General features: G+C 59.0%; 1 protein-coding gene across 2 annotated transcripts in view; it reads left to right on the forward strand.

Moving 5' to 3' along the window:
• The first annotated feature begins 299 nt into the window (after positions 1 to 299).
• The window catches only part of CROCC (ciliary rootlet coiled-coil, rootletin), a 40539-nt gene continuing 16443 nt past the window's right edge, over positions 300 to 24395 (forward strand). The window contains exons 1-21 of one of the 2 annotated variants that reach the window (XM_044237260.1): positions 300 to 484; positions 1078 to 1222; positions 2328 to 2482; positions 7013 to 7198; positions 7298 to 7381; positions 7455 to 7516; positions 7606 to 7771; positions 8536 to 8642; positions 12120 to 12356; positions 12814 to 12910; positions 13826 to 13909; positions 14316 to 14549; positions 15267 to 15466; positions 17237 to 17419; positions 18267 to 18411; positions 19088 to 19234; positions 19497 to 19727; positions 20468 to 20661; positions 20931 to 21058; positions 22201 to 22370; positions 24200 to 24379. In XM_044237260.1, the coding sequence (XP_044093195.1) occupies positions 425 to 484; positions 1078 to 1222; positions 2328 to 2482; positions 7013 to 7198; positions 7298 to 7381; positions 7455 to 7516; positions 7606 to 7771; positions 8536 to 8642; positions 12120 to 12356; positions 12814 to 12910; positions 13826 to 13909; positions 14316 to 14549; positions 15267 to 15466; positions 17237 to 17419; positions 18267 to 18411; positions 19088 to 19234; positions 19497 to 19727; positions 20468 to 20661; positions 20931 to 21058; positions 22201 to 22370; positions 24200 to 24379 (3195 nt within the window). In that variant the 5' untranslated portion in view covers positions 300 to 424. The remainder of the gene's footprint in view (positions 485 to 1077; positions 1223 to 2327; positions 2483 to 7012; positions 7199 to 7297; positions 7382 to 7454; positions 7517 to 7605; positions 7772 to 8535; positions 8643 to 12119; positions 12357 to 12813; positions 12911 to 13825; positions 13910 to 14315; positions 14550 to 15266; positions 15467 to 17236; positions 17420 to 18266; positions 18412 to 19087; positions 19235 to 19496; positions 19728 to 20467; positions 20662 to 20930; positions 21059 to 22200; positions 22371 to 24199; positions 24380 to 24395) is intronic. The other variant, XM_044237261.1, reaches the window with a different exon arrangement.

Genomic DNA, 24395 nt, shown 5'->3' on the forward strand with positions numbered 1-24395 from the left:
ACTGCCTGGACTTGGAGGGCTCTAGGACCCAGCAGCTGGGGAGGGTGGACAGTGTGTGTGCGTGTGTGCGTGTGTGCGTGTGTGTGTGTGTGTGTGTGTGGTTGGGAGGGGTAGATCCTTGGCTCCAGGGCCCTCCTCCCCCTTCTCTCCTTCCTTTCCTTTTCTCGCCCACCTCCTCCCCTCTTTCCTCCACTCCCCCTCTCCGGGCCGGCTCTTCCTCCTCTTCCCTCCCCTCCTCTCCGTTCCCGGCCCCTCCCCCTCTCTCAGCCCCTCCCACCTCAGTGGTCACATGGGGGCACCGCGGGATTTAAGCCTAATCTGCCCTGTGCTCAGCACAACGGTCTGGCTGTGGGATGGGCAAGCCGAGCTGGACTCTGGGGCCCTGGAGGAGGGCCTGGAGGGGGGTGCCCACAGCTTGCCCCCCATGAGTTTGGGGCTGGAGGAACCTTTGGAGGCCCAGCTGGCACTGGAGACGGTTATCCAGGTGGGTCCTGAGGCCTGGGCCCACCCCGCCTAAGGCAGGGGAGCCTGGGTCTAGCAGGAATGGGGGAGCGGTAGATGCCTCTTGGGGTCCTGGGGTGGGATAGGTGGGTTTGGGGTGCACAGGGGCCCCAGCTTGCCGCTCCCAGCCGGGCTGGGGGTAGAGCAGCTGCTCAGGGCTTAGCGGCTATGGCTCCCCTATTCCAAGGTCCCATGGGGAAAAGGGCATCCCTGCTCCCAGACTGAAGGGTTGAGGTGACTTCTGCTAGCACAGTGGGATCTTCATCCATGTGGGGTTGGAACTGGACGGCCGCCCCCGACACTGCTGGCCCGATGGGTTTTATGAGTGGGCCATGCGTTTGGTTCACTTCTCTAGGCCTCCGTGGGGGCTCCTTCCCTGGGCAGGGGGCGCACAGTCTTCCCATGGGGGCTGTTGGCCATTCTGACTCCCTGGCTTTCCTCCATTTGGGGGTTTCCTGAGGGTTTCCTGGGCACCCACATCTTGGGCTGCGGGACTTTGTTCCTCTCCCACCAGACCAGGGAGCCCAGCGTCCCAAATCCCCTTCAGAGCTTCTCTCCCCCTGCCCTTCCCACCAGACCCTGGAGAGCGGCGTCCTGAGAGCAGGCCAGGAGGAGGGCCTGAGCGTGCAGGACCCAGCCCAGGACTCTCCCAGGACCGCCGGCCTGCCTGCCCGCATCAGAGAGATTGTCACCCGCCACCTCTCCCAGCCTGAGAGCCAAGGTGCCACTCTTCTTTGAACTTCCACAGACACTGCCTGCCTCTTCCCCCTCCTCATAGCCCCCTTCCCGCGGTCAGTGGCAATGGTGACTCACTGCGAGGCAGACACAACCCTGTGATGGAGGGACCCATTTCACAGACGAGGAAATAGAGGCTCAGAGGTATATTTGCCCAGAGTTGTTCCCCACGTGGTGCTCCTAGGCAGTGCGGACCAGCACCCCATCTGGTAGCCCATAGCGAAGATTTAGACCCAAACACCACATTCTCTCCCAGGGATGGTGTGAGCTGCCTGACCCTGAGGCTACAGGGGAGGGCAGCTCAGCTCAGCTCAGGGCTTTGCAGAAGTCGGAAGGGTGGTACTGACCATTCCCTGCCCAGGCAGAGAGGCTGATGGGCCCTTGTTCCTCCCAGTGGGTGGCATCCTCAGCCTCCTCCCTCTCCAGGCTCGAGAGTCTGGGAAGGGCGCCCTCCGTTGCTGCTCGTGTGTTTGCAGCTCTCCTATCCTTGGTGGTGTTGCTGGTGTTCTGACTGCAGTCCTTGTCCAAGCTCAACCTCCTTGGGAGGAACAGAGATGTTGGGGTCCCTAGGAGCCCCAGGCAGGGAGAGACTCAGAGAGCCCTTACCTCAGTCTGGAAGAGCCTAGAGGCCTATGGTGTGTTGGCATGTGTCCAGTTCTCCTGGGATGGAAAGGGGAGCCCACAGGATGGGGGGGGCACATCCACTTCTCCCTTTGGCTCTTCCTCCCTTTTCCTCTTCCTCCTTCTCCTCTCAGCATGACCCATACTAACTTAAGCCCTGGCTTCAGAAGCTACATGAAGCCCTTCCCTTAAGCGAGGCCTCCCGGCTCTCCTGGTCGGGTCTGGTTACCGTTCCACTCATTTGCAGAGCAGCAAAACTGAGGCCCAGAGTAGAGTTAACAATTGGAGAAAGAAGGAGCTAGTCCCTGCCTCCTAGACCAAGCCTCTCTCCGCACATTCTGGGCCTGCTGGGGCCACCCTTGCGCTGCGGTCGTGTCGGCTCTGAGGCTCGCTCCGGGGATGGATGTAGGGGGAGGATGTCCCGCTGCACCCCGGGGGAAGCCAACCTCGTGCCTGCTGTCCCTCTCCAGCCCCGCTGCCCGCCCCGGAGATGGCATCCGTGCGCTCACTACAGGAGGAAAACCAGCTGCTGCAGCAGGAGCTGTCCCGCGTGGAGGACCTGCTCGCCCAGAGCCGTGCGGAGCGCGACGAGCTGGCCATCAAGTACAACGCGGTCAGCGAGAGGGTGGGTGCTGCCTGCGGCCCGGGAGCTGGGCCTGGTGCTCCTCCGATGCGAGGGCCGGGAGACAGCCGGGCCGGGCCGGGGCACTGGGCCGAAGGTGGGCCCGGAGTCAGGCTGGCCTGGGTGCCAATTGTGGCTCTGCCAGCGTGAGTGGCTTTGAGCAAATCCCTGTGCCCTCGTGGTCCGTTTTCTGTCTTGGGGATGCTAGTGTGATGTGAGGAGTCGACCAGCTGATGGAGTCCAGTGCCTATAGCCAGGGAGTTTCATGCCTGCCTGTCCCACACCTGCTTGAGGTGGGGGGCACAGAGAGTAAGACCCCTAGAGGACCCTGCTACCCCTCCAGTGTCTGGACATCCCTCTGTGCTCCCATGTACACGGGTCTTGGGGTCCGGCCAGCGGCGGCCGGACACTGAGGCAGGCAGGCTGGAGTAGGCACGGGCAGCGTTCTGCCAGCCCTCTGGGGTGGCCGCGGACCTGCAGTCGCTCCCAGTGGGGGTGAGACCTCGCCAAGGAAGGAAGGAGAAGCCAGGCCAGCCTCCAAGTGCAGACAGGACTCCCATTCCCAGGCACCTGTCCCCAGGGCCCAGGCCAGGACTGAGCATTGTTTTGGGTGCCTTGTTTTCTCTGGGCCCCCAGGCTAGTGAGAGAGGACACCAGGGAGTAGGAGCTGGTGGCTGGGAGTTGGTGAAAGTGTTGCCGGAGGGAGGGCGTGTCTAGGTGGGAGACGGGTGATACCAGTCATCCCAGTAACTACGGTTTACTGACTCCCTCTGGGCCTGGCGCTTGCTGGGTGCTTCTCAGTCGCTGCACCAAGAGAGCAGGCTCCGAGAGGGACAGCGCCGGGCTTGGGGTCACACAGCCTGTGAAGGCTTGGGCTGTTGACCCCCAGCCCGGGGCTGTGCTTTGCCGTTTTGTTTTCTGAGTGTAGGAAGAGACAGCTGTGCTGGGAGTTCCAGGGGGGCAGTTGGAAAGCTGGAAGGTCCTCCGACAGAGTCCCCTGTGCGCTAGGCAGAGCTAGGTTAGCTGAGGCTCCCCAGGCTGGGCCTGTCCCACGGGGGCTTGCCTAATCACACTGGGAAGAGGGGCACACATTTATGTGTGTGGTTGTGGGGGGTGCAAATGTCCTGGCGTTGGCTTGCCTGGACAGGCCCCCGACTTGTTGAGACTTGCGGAGGAGCAGGGCAGGGGGCCCAGAGTGGCCCCTAGCGCAGGCGACAGTGCAGAGCTAGTGTTCCCAGGTTTGCAGGGGGTGCAGAGGTGGGGGCTGGCCCAAGTGCCCTGTTGTGGGTGACGGGGCCTCGAGCCAGCCCTCCTCCAGTTTAGCCCCCTCTCATCTTTTGGCCACTGGCTCAGTGCCAGGCCCCCGGGGACTGTCTCTTAAATGCCAGCTTCTGACCGACAATGAAGCTGGCGCGGCATCCCCTCGCTGGCAGGGGAAGAAAAGGAGAGATGGGAGGTGGCAGGTTTCTCTTCTGCTGAGACACAGCTGCTGCAGCTGAGGCTGCCTTGGTCCAGAAGATTCCCTCGTGTGGCTGGGCAGTCCCCTGAACAGCACCCTGAGGGAGCCGGGCGTCTCGCTTTTCTGGGTGTGAGGTGGTGTGAGTGAGGCCCCCCACCTGCAGGCAGGGTTTGGGTGAGAGTGCCCTCCAGGCCTGTCCTGGGGTGTGGGCTCCCAGAGGACGTCAGAGCCTGGAGATCTCCCATGACAGATGCAGAAGCAGGCCCAAAGCAGGGGCTTGATAGGGTCAGTGGTGGAGCTGGGTTAAGGGCCCTGGTCCAGGGCTCTGCGGTCCTGTGACATTCTGTCCCTTCTGCCCACTTGTTCCCATGGTGCAGGTGGCAGGGCCAGACCTTGTGGCCATAACTGTTACACGTGGGCTGTTGGGAGGCCCATCAGTGAGGTTGTTCTGGCCCTTTCAATCCTATGCCATCCCTGGGAATAAGTAGTGGAGGCGAGGTCAGGATCTGTGTCCTATTGACTGCATGTAGGGAAACTGAGGCAGGGGCTCCCCGTGGCCTCCTCTCAGGTCAGAAGGAGAACTTCATGGTCCCTGTGGAGGCCCCCTCCATCTTCTTGTCCCTGAGGAGCAGGTGTTGGGCAGCCGGGAATGGGAAGAAAGGCATGGCCACGCCCCCTGGGCTCCCCCAGTGTCTATGGCAACCTGGACCCAGTGAATGAATGGCGGGTAGTAGGCAGCGGTTGCTAAGGGAGACAGTAAACTTCTTTCATCCTTAGCTTGGTGACCCGCCTCTTTCGCTTTTGAATTACAAGTTAAACTGAAAGGCTGTTTTGTGAGGGGTCAAGTTTGTGCGAAGGGGTGAGGTGTGGCCGGGAGTGACCAGGGCCTGGCTGTGAGCTGTGGTGAGAGCCGGGGGAACACCCTGCGACTGCCTGAACCCCCCCAAAATCACAGCAAATAGTGCCCGCTTCACACAGATGTGCAAACACACAGAGCAGGGGCCCCTATCAGAACCCACCTGGACACACAGAGATGTCACCTGGAAACACAAGTCCCCCATCGTGATACACACTGATTCGTGGACCGGACACAGCATGAGTCCCCCCAGCAGCCAGATGCCACACTGTCCCCACCCACCACCATCCACCGCACATACCACTCAGACGCACAGCCACACCACCGAGCTGCCCTGTCCCGCAGACAGCACAATGCATGGCCTCCCGTCTCGTGGACACACAGAGCCAGACAGAGGTACGCTGCATACCTGCTCTTGCACAGAGTTGCTGATGCACATGCCGCCAACACACGTGGAGCCCAGACACGCGCCCCAGCCCCACCCACTTACAGATCTGCCTCCAGACATAAAAACACATGAACAGGGGCGCCTGGGCAGCTCAGTTGGTTAAGCGTCTGCCTTCAGCTCGGGTCACGATCCCAGGATACTGGGATCAAGCCCCACATCGGGCTTCCTGCTCAGCGGGCAGCCTGCTTCTCCCTTTCCTCTCATTCTCTCTTTCTCTCTCACTATCTCTGTCTTGTTGTCTCAAATAAATAAATAAAATCTTTGAAAAAACAACAACAACATGTGAACACATGGGTGTTCACTGGGGTCCCTGTGAAGGCCTAGCTACAAAGACACACAAGGTCCCCTGTGGAGACAAATGACAAAGCACAGCCAGCGAGCTGCGCCCTCGATGGGCAACACACGTGGGATCTCGGTGCCACCACGCTCCGAGGGAGACACTGTGCCTGCCACCCTGGTCACAGGCCTGCAGCCCACCTTCCAGGCAGCAGCCCTCAAGCACTCCCCACCCGCCCGTCCTTATGGGTGGCACCCCAGTGGCCATGGTCACCCTGCTCCAGCACTGACCCCAGCACACGGGGTGGAGTGGGCAGAGAGCAGGTTGTTAGCATGGTCAGTGGCTCATCAAGGGGCTCCCGGGCGTACTGGGTAGATGTAGGCCCAGAGGGCTGGCCTGGCCTGGCCTGGTCCCGTTCATTAGCCCGCGTGACAGCAGTTGCCCTTGCTGTTGGGGTCCCTGGGACTTGGTGTGGGAGGGCATGTGAGTGGCGTGCCAGGCGCTGGGGAGGTAGATGGTGAGTGTGGGCCTGGGTCAGAATCAGCCAGGCTGGGCTGTCTTCCTCTTGGTTCTCCCTGGGCCTCGTCACTCTTCTCTCCGCTCCCCCCTCCCTTCCCCAACAGCTTGAGGAGGCTGAAGGGCCCCCTGAGACCAGCAGGTGCCTAAGGGGTTAGGAGGCTCTGCCAGAGCAACGATGACAACAGCGCACACGCACCCAGGCATCCGGCCTGTGCTCACAGGGTCTGCTAATGAAGGGGCTGCCAGCTGCCCGGGGGCGGAGCAGGGCGCTGACAGCAGCTTTCCATAGACACCCGCCCTGTGCTAGAGTGGGTGCCTCTTACAGAGCGCTGTGTATGTGGGGAGTGGGGGCGTGGCGGGGAGCCCACCCGTGTCACCTCGGGATGTTTGAGACTGCCACTGTGCCTTCTGTGTGTGCGTGTCTCTAAGCTCAGATATGCATGCATATATTTTTGCCTCTGTTTGAAAGTATTCAGATGTGCTCATGCGATGAATTCATGATTCAACAAGCACGCCACTGCCACTCTCCTGGGTCTAAGATATGGTAGAGAACAAAAATCTGGGTTTTCCTGAGCTCACTTTGGGTGGGGGTTGGGGGACAGGGGCCTGTTGCTAATAACCCCCCACAGCTGGGTTAGGTGTTCAGCCCAGAGGCTCATGGTGCCCCCAGGCAAGAGCACAGAGGGCCTGTCAGGTTCCCCTCCCTGCCAACCCCCGGCAACTTTGTGTTTTGCATGCGCGTGTTCATGGGCCCGCCTGCATGTGTCCACTGTGCCTGATCTGTGTGTCCATGCGTGCCCAGCCTGTGTGCCTGCACAGCTGCGTTACCCTGTGCACGCGAGTGCTCCACCCTGGGCTTGCCCACGTATGCCTGCAGGGCCTGTGGGTCTGGGCCCAACCTGGCATCCTCTGCAGAGTTCCGTGCCTGCCTTCCCCGGAGGCCCGGGCCTCTCACCCAGGGACCTTCCCTGCAGCTGGAGCAGGCTGTGCAGCTGGAGTCTGGGGAGCTGGAAGTGCCCGAGCCCAGGGGGCTGGTGCGGCAGAGCGTGGAGCTGCGGAGGCAGCTGCAGGAGGAGCAGGCCTCCTACCGGCGCAAGCTGCAGGCCTACCAGGAGGGCCAGCAGCGGCAGGCCCAGCTTGTGCAGCGGCTGCAGGCCAAGGTCAGGGCCACCCACTCCTGCCCCTGTCCCCCTCCCCCGCCTTGCTTTGCCCTGCCCCCATCCCCTGGGGCTAACCTTCCACTCCGCACCTGTCCACAGACCCTCCAGTACAGGAAGAAGTGCTCGGAGCTGGAGCAGCAGCTGGTGGAGAGATCCACAGAGCTGGAGCAGCAGCGGCTGAGGGTGGGTGCCGGCGGGGGGCAAGGCAGCCCCTTCCCTCTGCTGGCCCAGGCTCATGCCCACTTCTCCCACCCAGGACACGGAGCACAGCCATGACCTGGAGAGCACCCTTGTCCGCCTGGAGGAGGAGCAGCAGAGGTGGGGTGCGGCTGCGAGGGCGCAGGGCTGGCAGGCTGGCAGGGCTGTCTCTCCTGCCATGGGCCCACCAGTCCCTTTTGCACCCCCAGGAGTGCCAGCCTGGCCCAGGTGAACTCCATGCTCCGAGAGCAGCTGGACCAGGCGAACTCCGCCAACCAGGCTCTGAGCGAGGACATACGCAAGGTGACCGCCGACTGGACACGCTGTCGGAAGGAGCTGGAGCAGCGGGAGGCGGCGTGGAGGCGTGAGGAAGAGGTGGGCATGGGGGTGCTGGGAGGCCAGTGGGGCCTCAGGGGCCCAGCCTGACCTGAGGGGTCAGTAGAGGGGTCCCTGCCGGTGGGTGAGCCCTTTAGCAGAAGTAAATAGTTGTTATCGTAAGAGCTGGCCTTGCTCAGCCCATACCACGTGCCCGGCGTGCATTTTCTCCTCTGATCCTCATAATAACTGTGTGTGGTAGGTGCTGTCACGCTCATTTTAAAGAGAGGTTATGTAACCTGCCCACAGTGAGGCTGGGATGCCGCTGGTAGCAGGATCTCTCTCTCTTTTTTTTTTTCTTTAAGATTTTATTTATTTGACAGAGAGAGAGGTCACAAGTAGGCAGAAAGGCAGGCAGAAAGAGGGGGAAGCGGGCTCTCTGGGTACCCGATATGGGGCTCGATCCCGGGATCCAGAGATCATGACCTGAGCTGAAGGCAGAGGCTTTAACCCACCGAGATGCCCAGACGCCCTCTCCAGCACTTTACGACCTTTGCACGGCCTCCTTCAGCTGCTGCCCGTGGAGGCGTTGCAACCTGATTCCCTGTGCGGGAGGGAGGCGTGGGATCCCGAGCGGTACAGCCTCCACTTCCCCTGTATGCTGGCTTGGGGCGCTGGCTCGTGGCGGGAGTGGGGTGGGGAAGACCCACGCCTAGGTCCCACGACCACGGATCTGAGTTATGGGAGGAGGCGGGGCCGCGGCGGGGGCGGGGCTGTCCGCGGCGGGGGCGGGCCGGCCCTCACGCAGCCCGCCTTCCCTCCAGTCCTTCAACACCTACTTCAGCAATGAGCACAGCCGTCTGCTCCTCCTCTGGAGACAGGTTGTGGGGGTCCGACGGCTGGTCAGCGAGGTGAAGATGTCCACCGAGAGGTGAGTGAGGCCCGGGTGGCGGAGGGGCGGCCTGGGGAGACGCGGCGGCAGCTGGGAGACAGCCCCGCTTTTTGAGTTGGATTCAACTCAGCTCAGTTGAACTTCAGTCCAGCCCAACACACCTACTGTGTGCCAGGCTCTGTGGAAATGCAGAGACAACTAGTCATGTGAACTCCTACCACTCCTGGCAGTCAGCATTTGCTGGGTGTTTACAGTGAGCTAGGCTCTTAGGCCATTTTGTTTCTTCCGAGATCTACAGCGTCCCTGGGAGGTAGGAACTATAATCCCCATTTTACAGATGAGGGCACCGGGGCTCAGAGGGGTAGAGTGACCTTCCCAAGGTCACACAGCAGTAAGTAAGTGGCTGAGTCAGGATTTATAGCTCCTGCTTTTAATCCACTGGACTGTTCAGCTTCTGCTACAGGACTTCACAGGCTCTAGTGATGCAAAGATACGGACCCCCAAAATTCTAGACTGAGGAAGTGAGTGGTGAGTGACATGGAAATAGAACAGAGAATATCCCAGATTCTAAGGAGGATGGGAGGGTTGGGGAGGTCAAAGAAACAGTTCATAGAGGAGGTGGAATTTGCACCGACCTCAAGGGCTAGGTAGGATTTTAACCAGCAGAGCCAGGGGCACTCCAGGCAGAGAGAAGAGTGGGAGCGGAGGCTTGGAGGTAGGAGGACATGGCAGTCGATGGGGCTGAAGCAAAAAGCAGGGAAGGGAGGTCAGGCTGGGAGAGCCTCAAAGGGCCACATCAGCAGGGGAGTGTGTCCTGCTTAATCTTTGAGCAGGTGAGACTGTGGGAGAGCTGAGGCAGGCCAACCCCTTCTTTTCCTTTTCTGCATTAAAATTTTGTTTAATTAATGATCTTATGTTAAAGTCATTGGGTATTCAGTGTCCGGATTTCCAGTTGACACATCAGTGTCATAGATGATTCGCTTTTTTTTTTTTTTTTTAAGATTTTACTTGTTTATTTGACAGAGAGAGACACAGCGAGAGAGGGAACCCAGGCAGGGGGAGTGAGGGAGGGAGAAACAGGCTTCCTGAGGAGCAGAGAGCTCGACATGGGGCTCGATCCCAAGACCCTAGGATCATGACCTGAACCGAAGGCAGACCCTTAATGACTGAGCCACCCAGGCGCCCCGAGTCACTTGTTTTCATAATTTGTTTGAATTAAAACCCATAGATGCTCACCAACTGTGACTGGCTGACTTGTGTTTTAAGTCTTTTCATTTATTCGTGTAGGAAACTGGGATAGTTGGGGGGCGCCTGGGTGGCTCAGTCAGTTAGGCTGCTGCCTTTGGTTCAGGTCATGATCCCATTGTCCTGGGATCCAGCCCCACATCAGGCTGCCTGCTCAGCGGGGAGTCCGCTTCTCCTTCCTGCTGCTGTAGCACTCCCCCCCTCACCACCCCCCACCCCGGCCTCTTAAATAAATAAATAAATAAAGGAAAGGAAACTAGGACAGTTGTCCTAAAAGTTTCCCACAGTCTGGATTCTGAGGTGGTGTTTAACACCTTGTCCCCTATATTTCCTGTCAGTTGGATGTGAAATTTAATTCTTTCTTTTTTAAGATTTTACTTATTTATTTGAGAGAGAGAGAGAGATAGTGAAGAGAGCAGGAGCAGGGAGGAGGGGCGGAGGGAGAAGGAGAAGCAGGCTCACCGCTAAGCAGGGAGCCCAAGGCAGGGTCTGATCTCAGAACCCCAGGATCATGACCTGAGCCGAAGACTAAGATGCTTAACAAACTGAGCCACCCAGGCACCCCTGGATTTAATTCTTTTTTTTTTTTTTTTTTAAAGATTTATTTATTTATTTATTTGACAGAGAGAAACCACAAGTAGAGAGGCAGGCAGAGAGAGAGAGAGGGAAGCAGGCTCCCTGCTGAGCAGAGAGCCCCATGCGGGACTCGATCCCAGAACTCTGAGATCATGACCTGAGCCGAAGGCAGCGGCTTAACCCACTGAGCCACCCAGGCGCCCTAATTCTTTTTTTTTTTTTTAAGATTTTATTTATTTATTTGACAGACAGAGATCACAGATAGGCAGAGAGACAGGCAGAGAGAGGAGGAAGCCGTCTCCCTGCTGAGCAGAGAGCCCAATGTGGCGCTTGATTCCAGGACCCTGGGGTCATAACCTGAGCTGAAGGCAGAGGCTTTAACCCACTGAGCCACCCAGGCGCCCCTGGATTTTAATTCTTGATCAGATTCAGGTCTGGGTTTCAGGTACCCCTTTACTTATTTTCAATTTAAGATTAAATTTTTTAAAGTTTCATTGAGGTATGGGGCCTCTGGGTGGCTCAGTTAAGCATCCAGCTCTTGGGTTTGGCTTAGGTCATGATCTCAGGGTTGTGAGCTGGAGCCCCATGTTGGGCCCCATGCTTGGTGTGGAGTTGGCTTGGGACTCTCTCTGCTCCCCCCTCCCCAATAAATGAATAAATCTTTTAAAAAATAAAAATTTAACATTTTACTTTTGAACAACTCACATATTCACACGGTTCAAACTTCAAAAGGGTATACAGTGAAAAGTCTCCCCTGTCCCCATTTCTCTGGTCCAGATGCTTCCCTCCCTCCCTGGAGACAAGTGGTATGACCAATTTCCTTCATGACCTTCCAGGCTTATTTTATTCAAGCAAATACAGCAGATCACACACACACACACACTCTCTCTCTCTCTCTCTCTGTCTCTTTCTCTCCCTCCCCTCCCCCTTTTCTCCATACTCTTGGTGGAATTTCATCTTTGTGTTCTTGAAGATGCTGTCTTCACCTAATAGCTATAAGTGGGAGGTGGCTCCGTATCAAACTTTGAACAGTTTCCCCATTTTTCTTGGCTACAGAGTATTCGCCGAGGGGATATGCCAAATTTATTTAATAGTAGCCCTCTTTTGGGGCGCCTGAGTGGCTTAGTTGGTTAAGCATCTGCCTTCAACTCAGGTCACGATCCTGGGGTCCTGGAATGGAGCCCCACTTCCGGCTCCCTGCTCAGCAGGGAGTATGGTTTCTCCCTCTCCCTTTGCCCCCCCCCTTTTTTGTATTCTCTCTCTGTGTGTCTCAAATAAATAAATAAAAATTAAAAAAAAGTAGTAGCCCTCTTGATGCACATTTAGACTCTCCCCAGTATTTCTTCCATGAACAGTGCTACAGGGGATCACCTTGTGCACAGGTCCCCTTCCTTGCATTGGGGCCATATCTGTAGGATCAGCTCTTATGGGTATAGTTGGTGGGTCAAATAGCCTATCCACTTATAATTGTCAGAACTCTTCCTAATTGCCCTGTGTCGTGGTTACACCCACTTACCCTCCTGCCGCAAGGCCTGTTTCTCCACAGTCTCACCTGCATTGTGTGTTATGTGACTTTTCTTTTTTCTTTTTTTGCCAACCTGTTAGTGACATCCCACTGTAGCATCCTGGGATAGTTTTAATTTATCCTTGGGAGCCTGCCCGCATCCCATGCCTATCCCGTGTTCTCTCCACCAGAGACCTGCTGCATTTGGGAGGGGAGCTGGCCCGGACCTCAAGAGCCATCCAGGAGGCAGACCTGGGGCTGAGCACCGGCCTGCAGCTGGCTGAGAGCCGGGCCGAGGCAGCCCTGGAGAAGCAGGCGCTGCTGCAGCTACAGCTGGACGAGCAGCTGCGGGACAAGGTGCTCCAGGAGAAGGAGCTGGCCCAGCTGCAGGTGCAGAGCAACCTGGACAAGGCCAATCTCAGTGCCAGGTGGGTGCCTGGTGGGCAGCACAGGAGGCGGGCTGCCCTGCGCAGGGGGCATCTGGGGATGCAGGGAGGAGCGAGTGCCTGTTCACTGGCCACAGGCCTTTCTCCCTAGTCTGCCCCAGTCACACCCTTTGTGACAGAGGGAGAGACTGAGTTTTGGGGGGCTCTTGCCCAGAGCACATTAATGAGCAGTTTAACTGCTGATGCTAGAACTTGGGCTCCTCGCTCCAGAGACCTGGGCGAGTCCCAGTGGTAAAGCAAATAGCAGCCTCCTTCTCCTTTATAGAGGATCAGCCTGAGCCGCAGAGGGGAGGGACTCACTCAAGGTCATACAGCCAGGGACACGGATGCTAGGGTCTCTCCCTGAGGTTTGGGAAGGCATGAAGGACACAGAGCTGGTGGGTTTGAGGAGAAGGTGGGGTGCGTCTTCCCTTCATCTCTGTTACTGCCCTTCCTCCAGAGTGACCGAGCTGGCCCTGACAGTAGAGCGCCTTCAGAACCAGAATCTGGAGAAGGAGCGGGTCAACAAGGCCCTGAGCGAGAAGCTTGAGGCCCTGGTGAGATGTGGCTGCCCCTGAGATGTGGAGGATGGGATCGAGAGATAGACCAGACCCCTGGATGAGGGTCATGCTTGCTTGGGCAACTCTTAGCATCCTGTGTAGGCTCAGTTTCATCCCTCATTCACTGAGCTCCTAGTGCGTGCCAGGCTTAGTGTGAGCCCCTAGTGCGAGCCCCTAGTGCGTGCCAGGCTTGGTGGTAAGTGTGTTCACCTCCTTCATCCTATTTCATCCTCTCAGCAGCCCTGTAGCTTGATTCCCATTACACAGATGAGGGAGCTGAGGCCAAGGGGTAGTACTTGCCTAGTCTCAGAGCAAATAAGGTGGGGCTTGAACATAGGTCTGTGCCCTGCTAGCCCAGGGCTCCTTTTCTTGGAGCTCGGCTGCCTTCCCCGGAAAAGGACACCCTTCAAGGGTAGTGCTGGGTTGGTCATCCTTCTGTGTGGGGCCTGGCCTGGGTTCTTTTTTTTTTTTTTCTTTTAAAGATTTTATTTATGTATTAGGGAGAGACAACACAAGCAGAGGGTGTGACAGATAGAGGGAGAAGGAGAAGCAGGCTCCCCTTGGAGCAGGGAGCCTGATGTGGGGCTTGATCCCAGAACCCTGGGATCATGACCTGAGCCAAAGGCAGATGCTTAACCAGCTAAGCCACCCAGGTGTCCCATGGCCTGGGTTCTATGTCCAGCTCTCCTCCAATAGTCTGTGTGAGCCGTATGGCGACACAGTGCCCCTCTGGGCCTGGACTGTTCAGTGGGAGCCCTGGGGCTGCTACAGGGTCTACCAAGCGCTGGCCTGTGGTCATGGCCTTAGAGATCTCCTGATGGGCAGGGCCTCCAGGAAGGGAAAGGACAGGGGAGCTTCAGACTGGGCATAGAGCCTGACCACCGTTTCTTCGTCTCCCCGACATCACTCCAGGAATCCCTGCGGCTCCAGGAGCAGGCGGCCCTGGAGACAGAAGACGGAGAGGGTTTGCAGCAGACCCTGAGGGACCTGGCACAGGTGTGAGGTGGGAGGGAGCCCTGTGCGGGGCGGGGCTCGGCCGGCGGGGAGCACCGCCGCTCTGGTGGCCTTGAGCTGAACTGCGAATGGTTGGGGGTCCTGGGGACCCAGGCTGCTGCTGTTGGACACCCCTGCTGGCTGAGCCTGGCCTCTACCCTGAGGGGAGCCCCAGCCTGAGAGGGGAGGCCCATCGGTGAGAACGGCCCGATCACGGCTGGGTGATACACGGGAGACCTCACCGGGGTGCCGAGGGCTGTGAGCCAGGAATCGGGAAGACCTGTGGGAAGCTTGGAATGTGCTGCGGAGTGTGCGAGGAAGCCGGACACCTGGCCCCGGGACCCCACTGCCTCGCCTGGGCCAGCTAATCCGTGGCCCCCTCCTCAGTGGTCGCCCTACCCCACCTCAGGCGGTGCTGTCGGACATGGAGAGTGGGGTCCAGCTAAGCGGCTCTGAGCGCACGGCGGATGCATCGGACGGCAGCCTGCGGGGGCTCTCGGGCCCCAGGACCCCCTCCCCGCCGCGGCGTTCCTCGCCGGCCCGCGGCCGATCCCCGCGCCGAGGCCCATCCCCAGCCTGCTCCGACTCCTCCACACTCGCCCTGATCCACTCGGCCCTGCACAAGCGCCAGCTGCAGATTCAGGTCAGAGGGGCCCCAGCGCCCTCCAGGGCGGTGCCAGAGTCCCGGGGGTTGGGCTTTGGGCCACTCGGGGCGGAGCCAGTGCCCTGGGGGCGGAGCCAGAGTTCCGGGGGAGGAGTGCGGGCCTGAGTCCTGGAGTAGAGCCAGAGCCCTGAGAGCAAGCAACTGAGTCAGGACCCATGGAAGTGGCCCAGAGCGAGGAGGCAGATCTGAGCCCAGAGTGGGAGGTACTTGGGCAGAGGGCGGCGGAGCCTGGGGCAGAGCTAGAGCGCTGGTGTAGAATGGAGATTACTGGACAGACAGCCAGGACCCGGGAACCAGGAAAAGGCCGGGTGGAGGGTGGGGCGGGAATCAATCTAGGATCAGAAGAGCTGGAGAACTAGGGACAGCGAGGAGTCTGGGGGAGAGTCAGAACCCGGATGCAAAGGGGAGGGGCCTGGGAGCCCCGGGGTAGTCAGAATCCGGGAGAGGACAGAGTGTGCTTGGTGGTTTGTGTGGGGCTTAGGTCAGAGTGGCCAAGGAAATGGGGGCTCCAAGCCATGGAAGAGCGCTCTAAAGGGCAGTGGGGGCACAGTGAAAGGGAGTGGAAACCTAGTGTGGGGCCTTAGCCCCCCTCTCCTGGCTCGGGCCTGGGCTGCAGAGTGGGCTGGTTGAGTGGAGTGGGGGGCGCTCTGGGAGCTTCCGAGGGCTCCCCTGGACTGAGCGGTTCCCATGCCACAGGACATCCGTGGGCGCTATGAGGCCAGCCAGGACCTCCTGGGCGCCCTGCGGAAGCAGCTCAGTGACAGTGAGAGTGAGCGCCGCGGCTTGGAGGAGCAGCTACAGCGTCTGCGGGACGAGACCAGCGGGGCCACCCAGGCTCAGGAGGATGCCCAGCGTGAAGCCCAGCGTCTTCGGAGCACCGTGGACCTTCTGAGCAGGTGCCTGAGAGGTCAGAGGTGGGGGCCCAGATCTCATGCCAGCCCGATCCTAAAAGCACGTGGTCATCACTGGCCTTGTATGTCTGTTAAAATTCAATTAAGCATTATGGGGGCTCCTGGGTGGCTCCGTCGTTAAGCATCTGCCTTTGGCTCAGATCATGATCCTGGAGTCCTGGGATTGAGTCCCGTGTGGGGCTCCCTGCTTTGCCAGGGGTCTGCTGCTCCCTGTGCCCTTCCCCCTGCTTGTGCTCTAGTAAATAAATACATAAAATCTTGTCTTTATAAAAAGATTTTACATATTTATTTGACAGAGAGAGTGAGAGCACAAGCCGGGAGACAGAAGGAGAGGGGGAAGCAGGCTCTCCCCTGAGCGGCAAGTCCGATGTGGGGCTCGATCCCAGGACTCAGGGATCATGACCTGAGCCCAAGGCAGTTGCTTAACCGACTGAGCCACTCAGGTGCCCCCAGTTAATCATTTTAAAAAGTAAAAGTTTAGTCCTTCAGTTGTCCTCGCCACGTTTTAAGTGCTCGGTAGCCACACACAGCCATAGAACATTTTGATCATCTCAGAGAGTTCTATGGACAGTGCTAAGAAATTATCTGCTCTTACCTGCCTGGTTATTTTTGTGTTTTGTTGTTGTTGTTGCTTGCTGTGTCTCTTCATAAATGTAACTGCAGAGTAAAAATTTCCGAAAATGAAGGGAAAATAAAAACGTGGGCCCTCGTCGCAGCCCAACCCATTATGCACTAGTTCTGCTTCCTGTTGTGCTTCTGGGTAGTGAGGCAGGGGACGCTCCCCATACACCTGCCGGGTGCCAGGCTCCGTTCCAAGTGCATTACGTGTCTTAGCCCAGTTAGTCTCCGCATCAGAGTCATGCTGTTTGGAGCTGTGACTGTCCCGAGCTTGAGAGACTTGTCCAAGCTGACACAGTGGTGTGGCTGGGGGTAGAACTTGGAATTCATGTCCTTCTGGAAGCAAAACCAGAGCTTCCCATGCCTTGGAAGGAGGGCATTCCTGTAGTCATGTACACAGTGAACACCTCACTTTGCATTGTGCTGTTTTAATGTTGTGCTGTGTGGTTTTTCTCACGTCCTGCCGACCTTAGTGTCTAGCACACACCCAGGTTGTCCCTTCGAGTGAAGAGGTAGGGGCCATGGAGACGATGCCAGCAGTCGGTCCTCAGCTTGAGCTGAAAACCCCAGCTGGCTAGGAAGGAGGGGTGACAGACACACTCCCCACCCCTGCTTTGTTGTGACTGCTGGAACTGGGGGAGAAGGCAGCACTCTGAAAATCTCCAGAGTTCCGGGTTGCTGCCCCGTCCCTCCACTGCTGGCTCCCACTGTGCAGCAGGAAGGGTGGCATCTGGGCACACCGAGCTCTGTCTCCAGAATCATGGGGCTTGGGAGGGTGGAAGAGCTGTAGGGGTATCTCCTTGTCGAATGGACTGGCACTGCCTGCGGGTCCCAGGAGCCTGGCCTGGTCTCTTCAGCCTGGTGGGGTGGTTGGAAATAATGCCAGTGCCTCCATCCATCCTGCTGGGCCTCTGAGCTGGGGGGTTTGGCTGTTGGGATGTCGCCCTGGGGAAGAGTCGGCTCCAGGGAGATGTGGATGAAGTGAGTCACCCATGGAGTGGGGCAGGGAAGGCTTCCTGGAGGCACGTGCCTTAGAGGTCGGAGGCTGTGGCTGAGGCTAGGACTGCAGCTTGGCCTCCTTCCCTGGGGAAAGCAGCCCCAGTGTCCCCGACAGCGCCCCCGGCTCTGGTCCTGCAGGGAGAAGGACAGCCTGGCCTGCAGCCTGCAGGCAGCCCAGCAGCAGGCCGAGGAGCTGCGGCAGGAGCGGGAGAAGCTGCAGGCGGCCCAGGAGGAGCTGAGGCGCCAGCGGGACCGGCTGGAGGAGGAGCGGGAGGACACCGCGCAGGACAGCACGTGGGCTCGCAGGGAGCTGGAGCGCAGGTCAGTGGCTCCTGGTCTCCTGCCAGGGCCACTGAAACAGACCGTGGGGCTCCCAATGGTGTTCCTGGGGGCTGGGGTCGGGGCGGGGGGACCCACGCCCCCTGCTGTCTGGAGGAATCTCCACGGCACCCCTCTGAGGTGGGGCCTTCCGACCAGCCCCGTGTCAGGCTACAGGCTCAGACGTAGACTCACTTCCTGGGATCAGAAGACCCTGTGAGGTAGGGGTGGGGGTGGTGACAACAGCCAGTGTTCGGATGACCGTGGTCATAATCATATTGTATTATAAATGGCAAGTTACAGGAATAATGTTAATTATAATATTACCAAGTGCCGGACACCATTTTAAGCGCCATCGTTCCCTTGTTCAGGCCTCATGGTAACTCTGTGATGTAGGACCTGCCGCTGTCCCCATTTTGTGGGTGGTGAAACTGAGGCACAGAAGGGTCATGTAATTTGACCAAGGTCCCACAGCTAGTTAGTAGAAGAACCAGGATTTGAACCCAGGCATTCTGCCTTCAGCATTAACCTCTTCACCGTGCACGCCCTGCTTTCTCCTCTGAGGCGTAAGTCATGGCGCTGGTTAGTACCTCGTGGTACTCGGTATCATTCATGTTTCTACCAGCTGTTGGAGGGAGGTATGTCAGGCACTGTTCTAAGCACTTCGTGTTCAGTAGGTCCTGTATCCTTAAAACAGCTTCATGAGGCAGCTGTTACCCCATTTTGTAGATGTGAAAACCGAGGCCCAGAGTCACAGATCCCGAAGCAGAGGGCTTGGCTGTTCTTTTGAGTAAGGCTCTGGCCTCCAGGGCTCCTGTCTCAGGCCCGGCCGGCACCCTCTGTCCCACAGCCACAGACAGCTAGAGCAGCTGGAAGGGAAGCGCTCGGGGCTGGCAAAGGAGCTGGTGGCCGTGAGGGAAGCGCTGAGCTCTGCCACGCTGCAGCGGGACATGCTGCAGGCGGAGAAGGCCGAGGTGGCCGAGGCGCTGACCAAGGTGGGAGCCTCGGGGTGGCACCACCACTAACCCGTCCCTCCCCCAGGGCCCTAGGCCTTCTCACTCTGGCCGCAGACTGACCCCGGCGCCAGGCTGGCCTCGGGCTGAGCCCTGACCGCAGGCTGACCTCACACCCCAGCCACAAGTGACCTGCCCTCTGTTCGTGGTCCTGTCCTTGCCTTTCCACCCGCTCCTGGGCCAGTGCCTGTTTTTCAGGTCAGCCCGTCCCATCTCCAGATGCAGGTCCTGGGGACTGTGGAGCCAGGGGCGCTGTCCTTGGTGGGTGCCTGCCCACCCCATAGTCTGGGTCCTGATAGTGCCCCCCTAGACCCCACTCTGAGGGACCCTCTGGCCCTGGCCCTGCCCTGCACGACCTGGGGTCCACCTGCTCCCACACAGCTTTGCCATGTGTGGCTTTTGCGTAGCTTCGAAGGCAGCAGGCCTTCCTTCCTCACTGGTAGGTTTCCGTCTCACGTCATGTGTTCTCTCGCCCCCCCACCCCACCATCTCGGAGGGGCCCCCCTCTCTCTGCCTCTTGTGCCACCCCACACTCCTGCCTCCATCTCTCCACCTTCTCCCATCTCCCCGTCTCTGCGCGTCTTTTCCTGCTTTTCCCCGGCTCCCTTCTCTCTCCGCCTCTCCCCTCTGACCATCCCTGGCCGCCCTGGCCCGGCAGGCGGAGGCCGGCCGCGTGGAGCTTGAGCTCTCGGTGACCAAGCTGAGAGTAGAGGAGGCCTCGCTCCGGGACTCCTTGTCCAAGCTGAGCGCCCTCAACGAGAGCCTCGCACAGGACAAGCTGGGTCTGAACCGCCTTGTCGCCCAGGTAGGCTGGCGCCAGCGGGCCCCCCCGCCCCGGTGCCTCCCTCCTTGTACACCTCTAGCCCTGCACCTGTCTTGGTCACTGCCCCTCTTTCTGTCCACACGCCCGAGGGACCACCCTTTCTCCCCATGGGCCCTCCCCTGGGCTGGTTGGGGTGGGCGAGTGGTGCAGAGGAGGGGGCATCCTTGGTCCTGGGTGGGACCCCCTTCCGTAGGTGGAGGGGCTGAGCCGACCTGCTCCTTCTGCTGCCACCCGGCTGCCGCAGCTCGAAGAGGAGAAGGCCGCCCTGTTGGGCCGGCAGCGGCAGGTGGAGCAGGAGGCCTCCTTGGCGAGGGAGGAGCAGGAGCGGCTGGAGCAGCTGCGGCTGGAGCAGGAGGTGGAGCAGCAGGGCCTGGAGGGCTCCCTGCGGGTGGCGGAGCAGGCCCGGGAGGCCCTGGAGTTCCAGCTTCCCTCGCTGCGCCAGGAGCGCTCCCGGCTGCAAGAGCAGCTGGCCCAGGTGGGTGTGGGAGCGGGGCGAGGGGGAGCAGGTGGGTGGGGCTTTCAGGCTCCCAGCCCCCAGCATCTGGTGCTGGCCTAACTCCCAGGCCTAGGAGCTTGATTCTGGGTTTATATCCAGCCCTCCCTTTGCTAGCTGGGAGCCCTGGGCAAGCTACCCAACCTCTTTATGCCGCAGTTTCCTCCTCTGTAACATGGGGCTAACAGTTCTTATCACAAAGGACTGTTCTGAAGTGTGCACCGTGTAAGTACTTGGTAGATGGAGACCTCGCTGCTCAGTAAGAATTCACGATATGATACCAGATAGAGAATTTTTGAATTGCAATCTTAGACTGTAGAACACAGCTGGAAGGCACCTTAGGGCTTTAGGGATCCAGGGGTAGGGGGCCGGGGTTCCTGGGAAGGGGCTCTAGGGGATGGGCCATGGGGCATCCCCTAGATGGGGAGCAGGGCTCCAGGTCTCCACTCCGAGTCTGTTTTGTATATTCAGCTCCTCCAGAAACTTACCCCCAAACCGCATGAGGATGCTTATGTGCTTTGGTACAAGTGTACATTGCGGGTCCAGAGAGGGCTGTGACTTGTCCCAGGCACGCATAGCACGTCGGGGTCCAGCCTGGGCTTGAACCCAGGTCTCCCACCTGCCTGGCCAGGGCGGGGTTGGGCTCAGGCTTGGAGTGCTGCTTGGTGAGCAGCTGGGAGATTCGGGGAGTGGTGCTCATAGTGCCCGGGGTTGGGGGGCAGCTCTCCCGGCAGCTGAGCGGGCGGGAGCACGAGCTGGAGCAGGCACGGAGGGAGACCCAGCGGCAGGTGGAGGCGCTGGAGAGGGCGGCCCGGGAGAAGGAGGCGCTAGCCAAGGAGCGGGCTGGCCTTGCGGTGCAGCTGGCAGCAGCTGAGCGAGAAGGCCGGACCCTGTCGGAGGAGGCCACTCGCTTACGGTAAGGCCCTTGGGCTCACCACCACCCTGGGGGTCTGCCCGGGGCCGCACTGTGACCAGCCACACCCTGGCATTGGTCTGCAGGGATGGTTACTTAGGACCCAGGCTTGCCAGCATGTCCTAGCTAGGGGCCCTGGCTTCCCCAGGGAGCGTGGGCCTGGCTGAGCAGGTAGGTTGGCACCTGGCCCACAGCTGGCCACGCCCCGGTAGTCACCGTTTCCTGGGGCCTGGGAAGCTGAGTCCCAAGGCCTCGGATTGTGTGTGCTGCAGCCTGGAGAAGGAAGCCCTGGAGAGTAGCCTGTTTGAGGTGCAGCGGCAGCTGGCGCAGCTTGAGGCCCGCCGGGAGCAGCTGGAAGCCGATGGCCAGGCCCTGCTGCTGGCCAAGGAAGCCCTGACCGGTATGGGGGGGTCCTGAATTGGGGGTGGGGAACTCCAGGCTCCAGCTCAGGCTGTAACCTGTCGGGTCCTGGGGTCACCAGAAGTTGGGAGCACTGGCTTTGGAGTCTGGCTAACCTGAGTTCCAATCCTGCTGCTGCCACTTAGATCCGAGCTTTCTCTGGCAAGCCCCTTCCCTGTCTGGGCCACAGTTCCTCATCTGTCAGTGAGCAGTGCTAACACTCACTTCTAAGGCTGTTGCTAGGATGAGGCGAGAAAAGCACGGGAAGACCTTGGCACAGTGCCTGGCTCGGCCAGCAGTGGCTGTTTCTCGTCACCCGGGCACTTAGAGAGGTCTGAGTTCCCTGCAGAGCTGTGGACTCTCTCAGCCCAACCCCCTGCACAGCCCTGCTTCCCTCCACGTTCCCCGTCCAGTATCCGAACTCAGGGCTTCCTCTTGCTCAATAAGCCTTGACTAGGCATCTGCTTGGGCCACAAAAATTAGCTTTCCCGTCCACATCTCCCTGGGCCAGACAGAACCAGGAAGGGAAGTGCCGACAGAGGCTCTGGCGGGCTTCCTACCCAGGAGGTGGCTTTTAGATTGTCCACAGTGGGGGGTGGCTTCCCCATGGTCACATCCATTGGTGCTGACAGCCCACCAAGCGCATTTGTAGCCATCAGTCATGCGAGGAGATGCTGTATGGAAAGCTGTTGGGCTTTGGGGAATTGCCTGTCTCTGAGCCTCCAGTCCCTCCTCTGTAGGTTGGGCACGAGGTTGGCTACCCGAGTGTTACAGTGCATCTGCGGTGAGCGTAGCTCCCACGGGCTCATGCAAGAGTCTGAGCCCTCGTAAGCGCTCGGTCCTCTATGGGGGTGGTTGTATTTTGCTAACCTCCCTATCGAGGGAGTCTTCCTCCTATCATTTCTTTCCTTTGATGCCATTCTGGCTAGATAGGGAGGGGGACATGGCCAGTGGAATCATGCGGCAGATGGGGAATCGGGCCCAGGGAGGGTAAGAAGCTTCTCCAAGGCAGCTCAGCTTAGATCCCAGGTGGAGCCTCTCCGCTCTGGGATTCCGCCCACATGGCTCATCTGGCTTGAGTCTGCTGGCCCACAGGGCGGTTCTGACCCGAGCGTGTCCCCTCCTCCCGTCCGTCCTGTGCAGGGGAGCTGGCAGGCCTACGGCAACAGATGACAATTACAGAGCAGAAGGCCGCTCTGGACAAGGAGCTGATGGCACAGAAGCTGGTGCAGGCTGAGCGGGAGGCCCAGGCTTCTCTACGGGAGCAGCGGACGGCCCACGAGGAGGACTTGCAACGACTTCAGCGCGAGAAGGTTTGGGCAGTTGGGGAGGCAGGGCTCTGAACCCGTGTCTCCTCTGTGGCCTCAGAGAACTTATCCTTCTCACTCTGCACTGGTCTCCAAATCTGTGAAATGGAACTTCATCTCTGTTCCAGAGACCCTAGGGGCAGCCGAGAGAAGCCACTGGGTATGCCTTCTCAAACGCACAGTTGCCCAGGCCCCACATCGGGTTCAGCCCTGGCGAGCCTGATGCAGGTGATCCAGAGCCACAGTTGGGAAATGCTGACCTGACATACAGTAGGAAAGCATTTTCCTTTGCTAAGAAGTGCTGTCTGCCTATGAAAGACCACTCTGGAACCTGAGCACATAGAAGGACATAGAGCCAGGTTACTAGAAGACAGAACAGAGCTATCTAAGAACACTGGTTCTAGAATTTCATTGCCTGGGTTGGGACCTGATCTTGGCCACATCCTGGTTAGGTTCCCTGAAGGGCCTTCATTTCCCCCTCTGTAACAATGGGGACAATGATGCTGTAGAACTGTGAGGATGAGGCGGGGTCATCCGTAGAAAGGGTTTAGCATAGTGACTGGCATTTCATAAGTGCTCCACTATTATTATGGTCCTGAGATACCGTCCAGAGCAGGCCTTGGGGCAGGGCTGCCGAGTCACCTGTGTTGGACAGGGCTGCCTCCGACAGAGGTTCAGGCTGTCCTTTATGACCCGAGGGGCACCACAGTCTTCTTGGTCTTCTTGGATTGGGGCAGGTATGCATCTCACTTCTCCTGCAGGGGGCAGCAAATCACTCGCAGAAGGAGCCCTTGTGTCTACTTTTCACTAATTGGTGGGGCCTAGGGCTGGGGCCAGATACCTGCCTGGGACCCCGAGGGGGCCTATCTTTCTCTCTGGGTTCTACCTACACACCCGCCCACCCTCTAGGGAGCCAAACTCCTGTGTCTTCTTTGACTCCTCCTGTGCCTTCTGACTTGGCCTCCTTTTTTTTTTTTTTTTTTTTAAGATTTTATTTATTTGACAGAGAGATTGAGAGAGAGAGAGAGATCACAAGTAGGCAGAGAGGCGGGCAGAGAGAGAGGGGGAAGCAGGCTTTAGCTCTCTAGCTGAGAGCCCAATTCGGGGCTCAATCTCAGGACCTGGAGATCATGACCTGAGCCAAAGGCAGAGGCTTAACCCACTGAGCTACCCAGGTGCCCCCTGACTTGGCCTCTTAATGTCATCAAATCTGCACCCGTCAGGCCAGCTGTTCTGCTGTCCCTGGCCACCTTTGTCCCTCACAGCGCACCCAGCTCCTCTCTACCCGAGCCCCAATCCCTGTCCCTCTTCCATAGCTTTGAACAACTCCTTAGTCCCAAATTCGGATACTCCTCGTCACCCTGACTTGAGGTTCTCTATTGCCCTGACTGTTCTCAGAATTGGCCAACATCTCCTTACAGCCCACAGGGCCTGGTCTGGCCTGGCTGCTGCCTGTGACTCTGGTTCCTTTGCTCACCGTGTCCCCTCGTAGTACAAGCTCCAGGGACCTTAAACAGTGCATCAGCTTCTCTCTAGCCTCCAGGCCATCTCTGGGGCTGGACTCTGGGCCTGGGGCTCTGTTTCTTTTCTCTCTTGACCTGGTTGACCACTGCCCATCTCTCCTTCGAGAAATGTTCTCTGACCCCCAGGCCAGGCTGCTGCCACTCCCTGGGGCTTGCACAGCCCTGGTGTGTCCCCGTCACAGCCCTGATCACTCACCCTGCCTTGTAGTTACCGGGTCACGGGCCCTGCCCCTCAGGGTCTGGGCTACAAGTGGCTCTTGCTGCCTGGGCCGAGCCTTGGGGGGGTCACAGGTGCCTGGGCCTTGCCCACAGGAGGCAGCCTGGCGGGAGCTGGAGGCCGAGCGGGCCCAGCTGCAGAACCAGCTGCAGCGGGAGCGGGAGGAGCTGCTGGCGCGGCTGGAGGCGGAGAAGGAGGAGCTGAGTGAAGAGATCGCAGCCCTGCAGCAGGAGCGGGACGAGGGCCTCCTCCTGGCCGAGAGCGAGAAGCAGCAGGTTCGTGAGCCCTGGT

This window comes from Neovison vison, chromosome 2, assembly GCF_020171115.1.
Source record: "Neovison vison isolate M4711 chromosome 2, ASM_NN_V1, whole genome shotgun sequence".
NCBI classification, from domain to species: Eukaryota; Metazoa; Chordata; class Mammalia; order Carnivora; family Mustelidae; genus Neogale; species Neogale vison.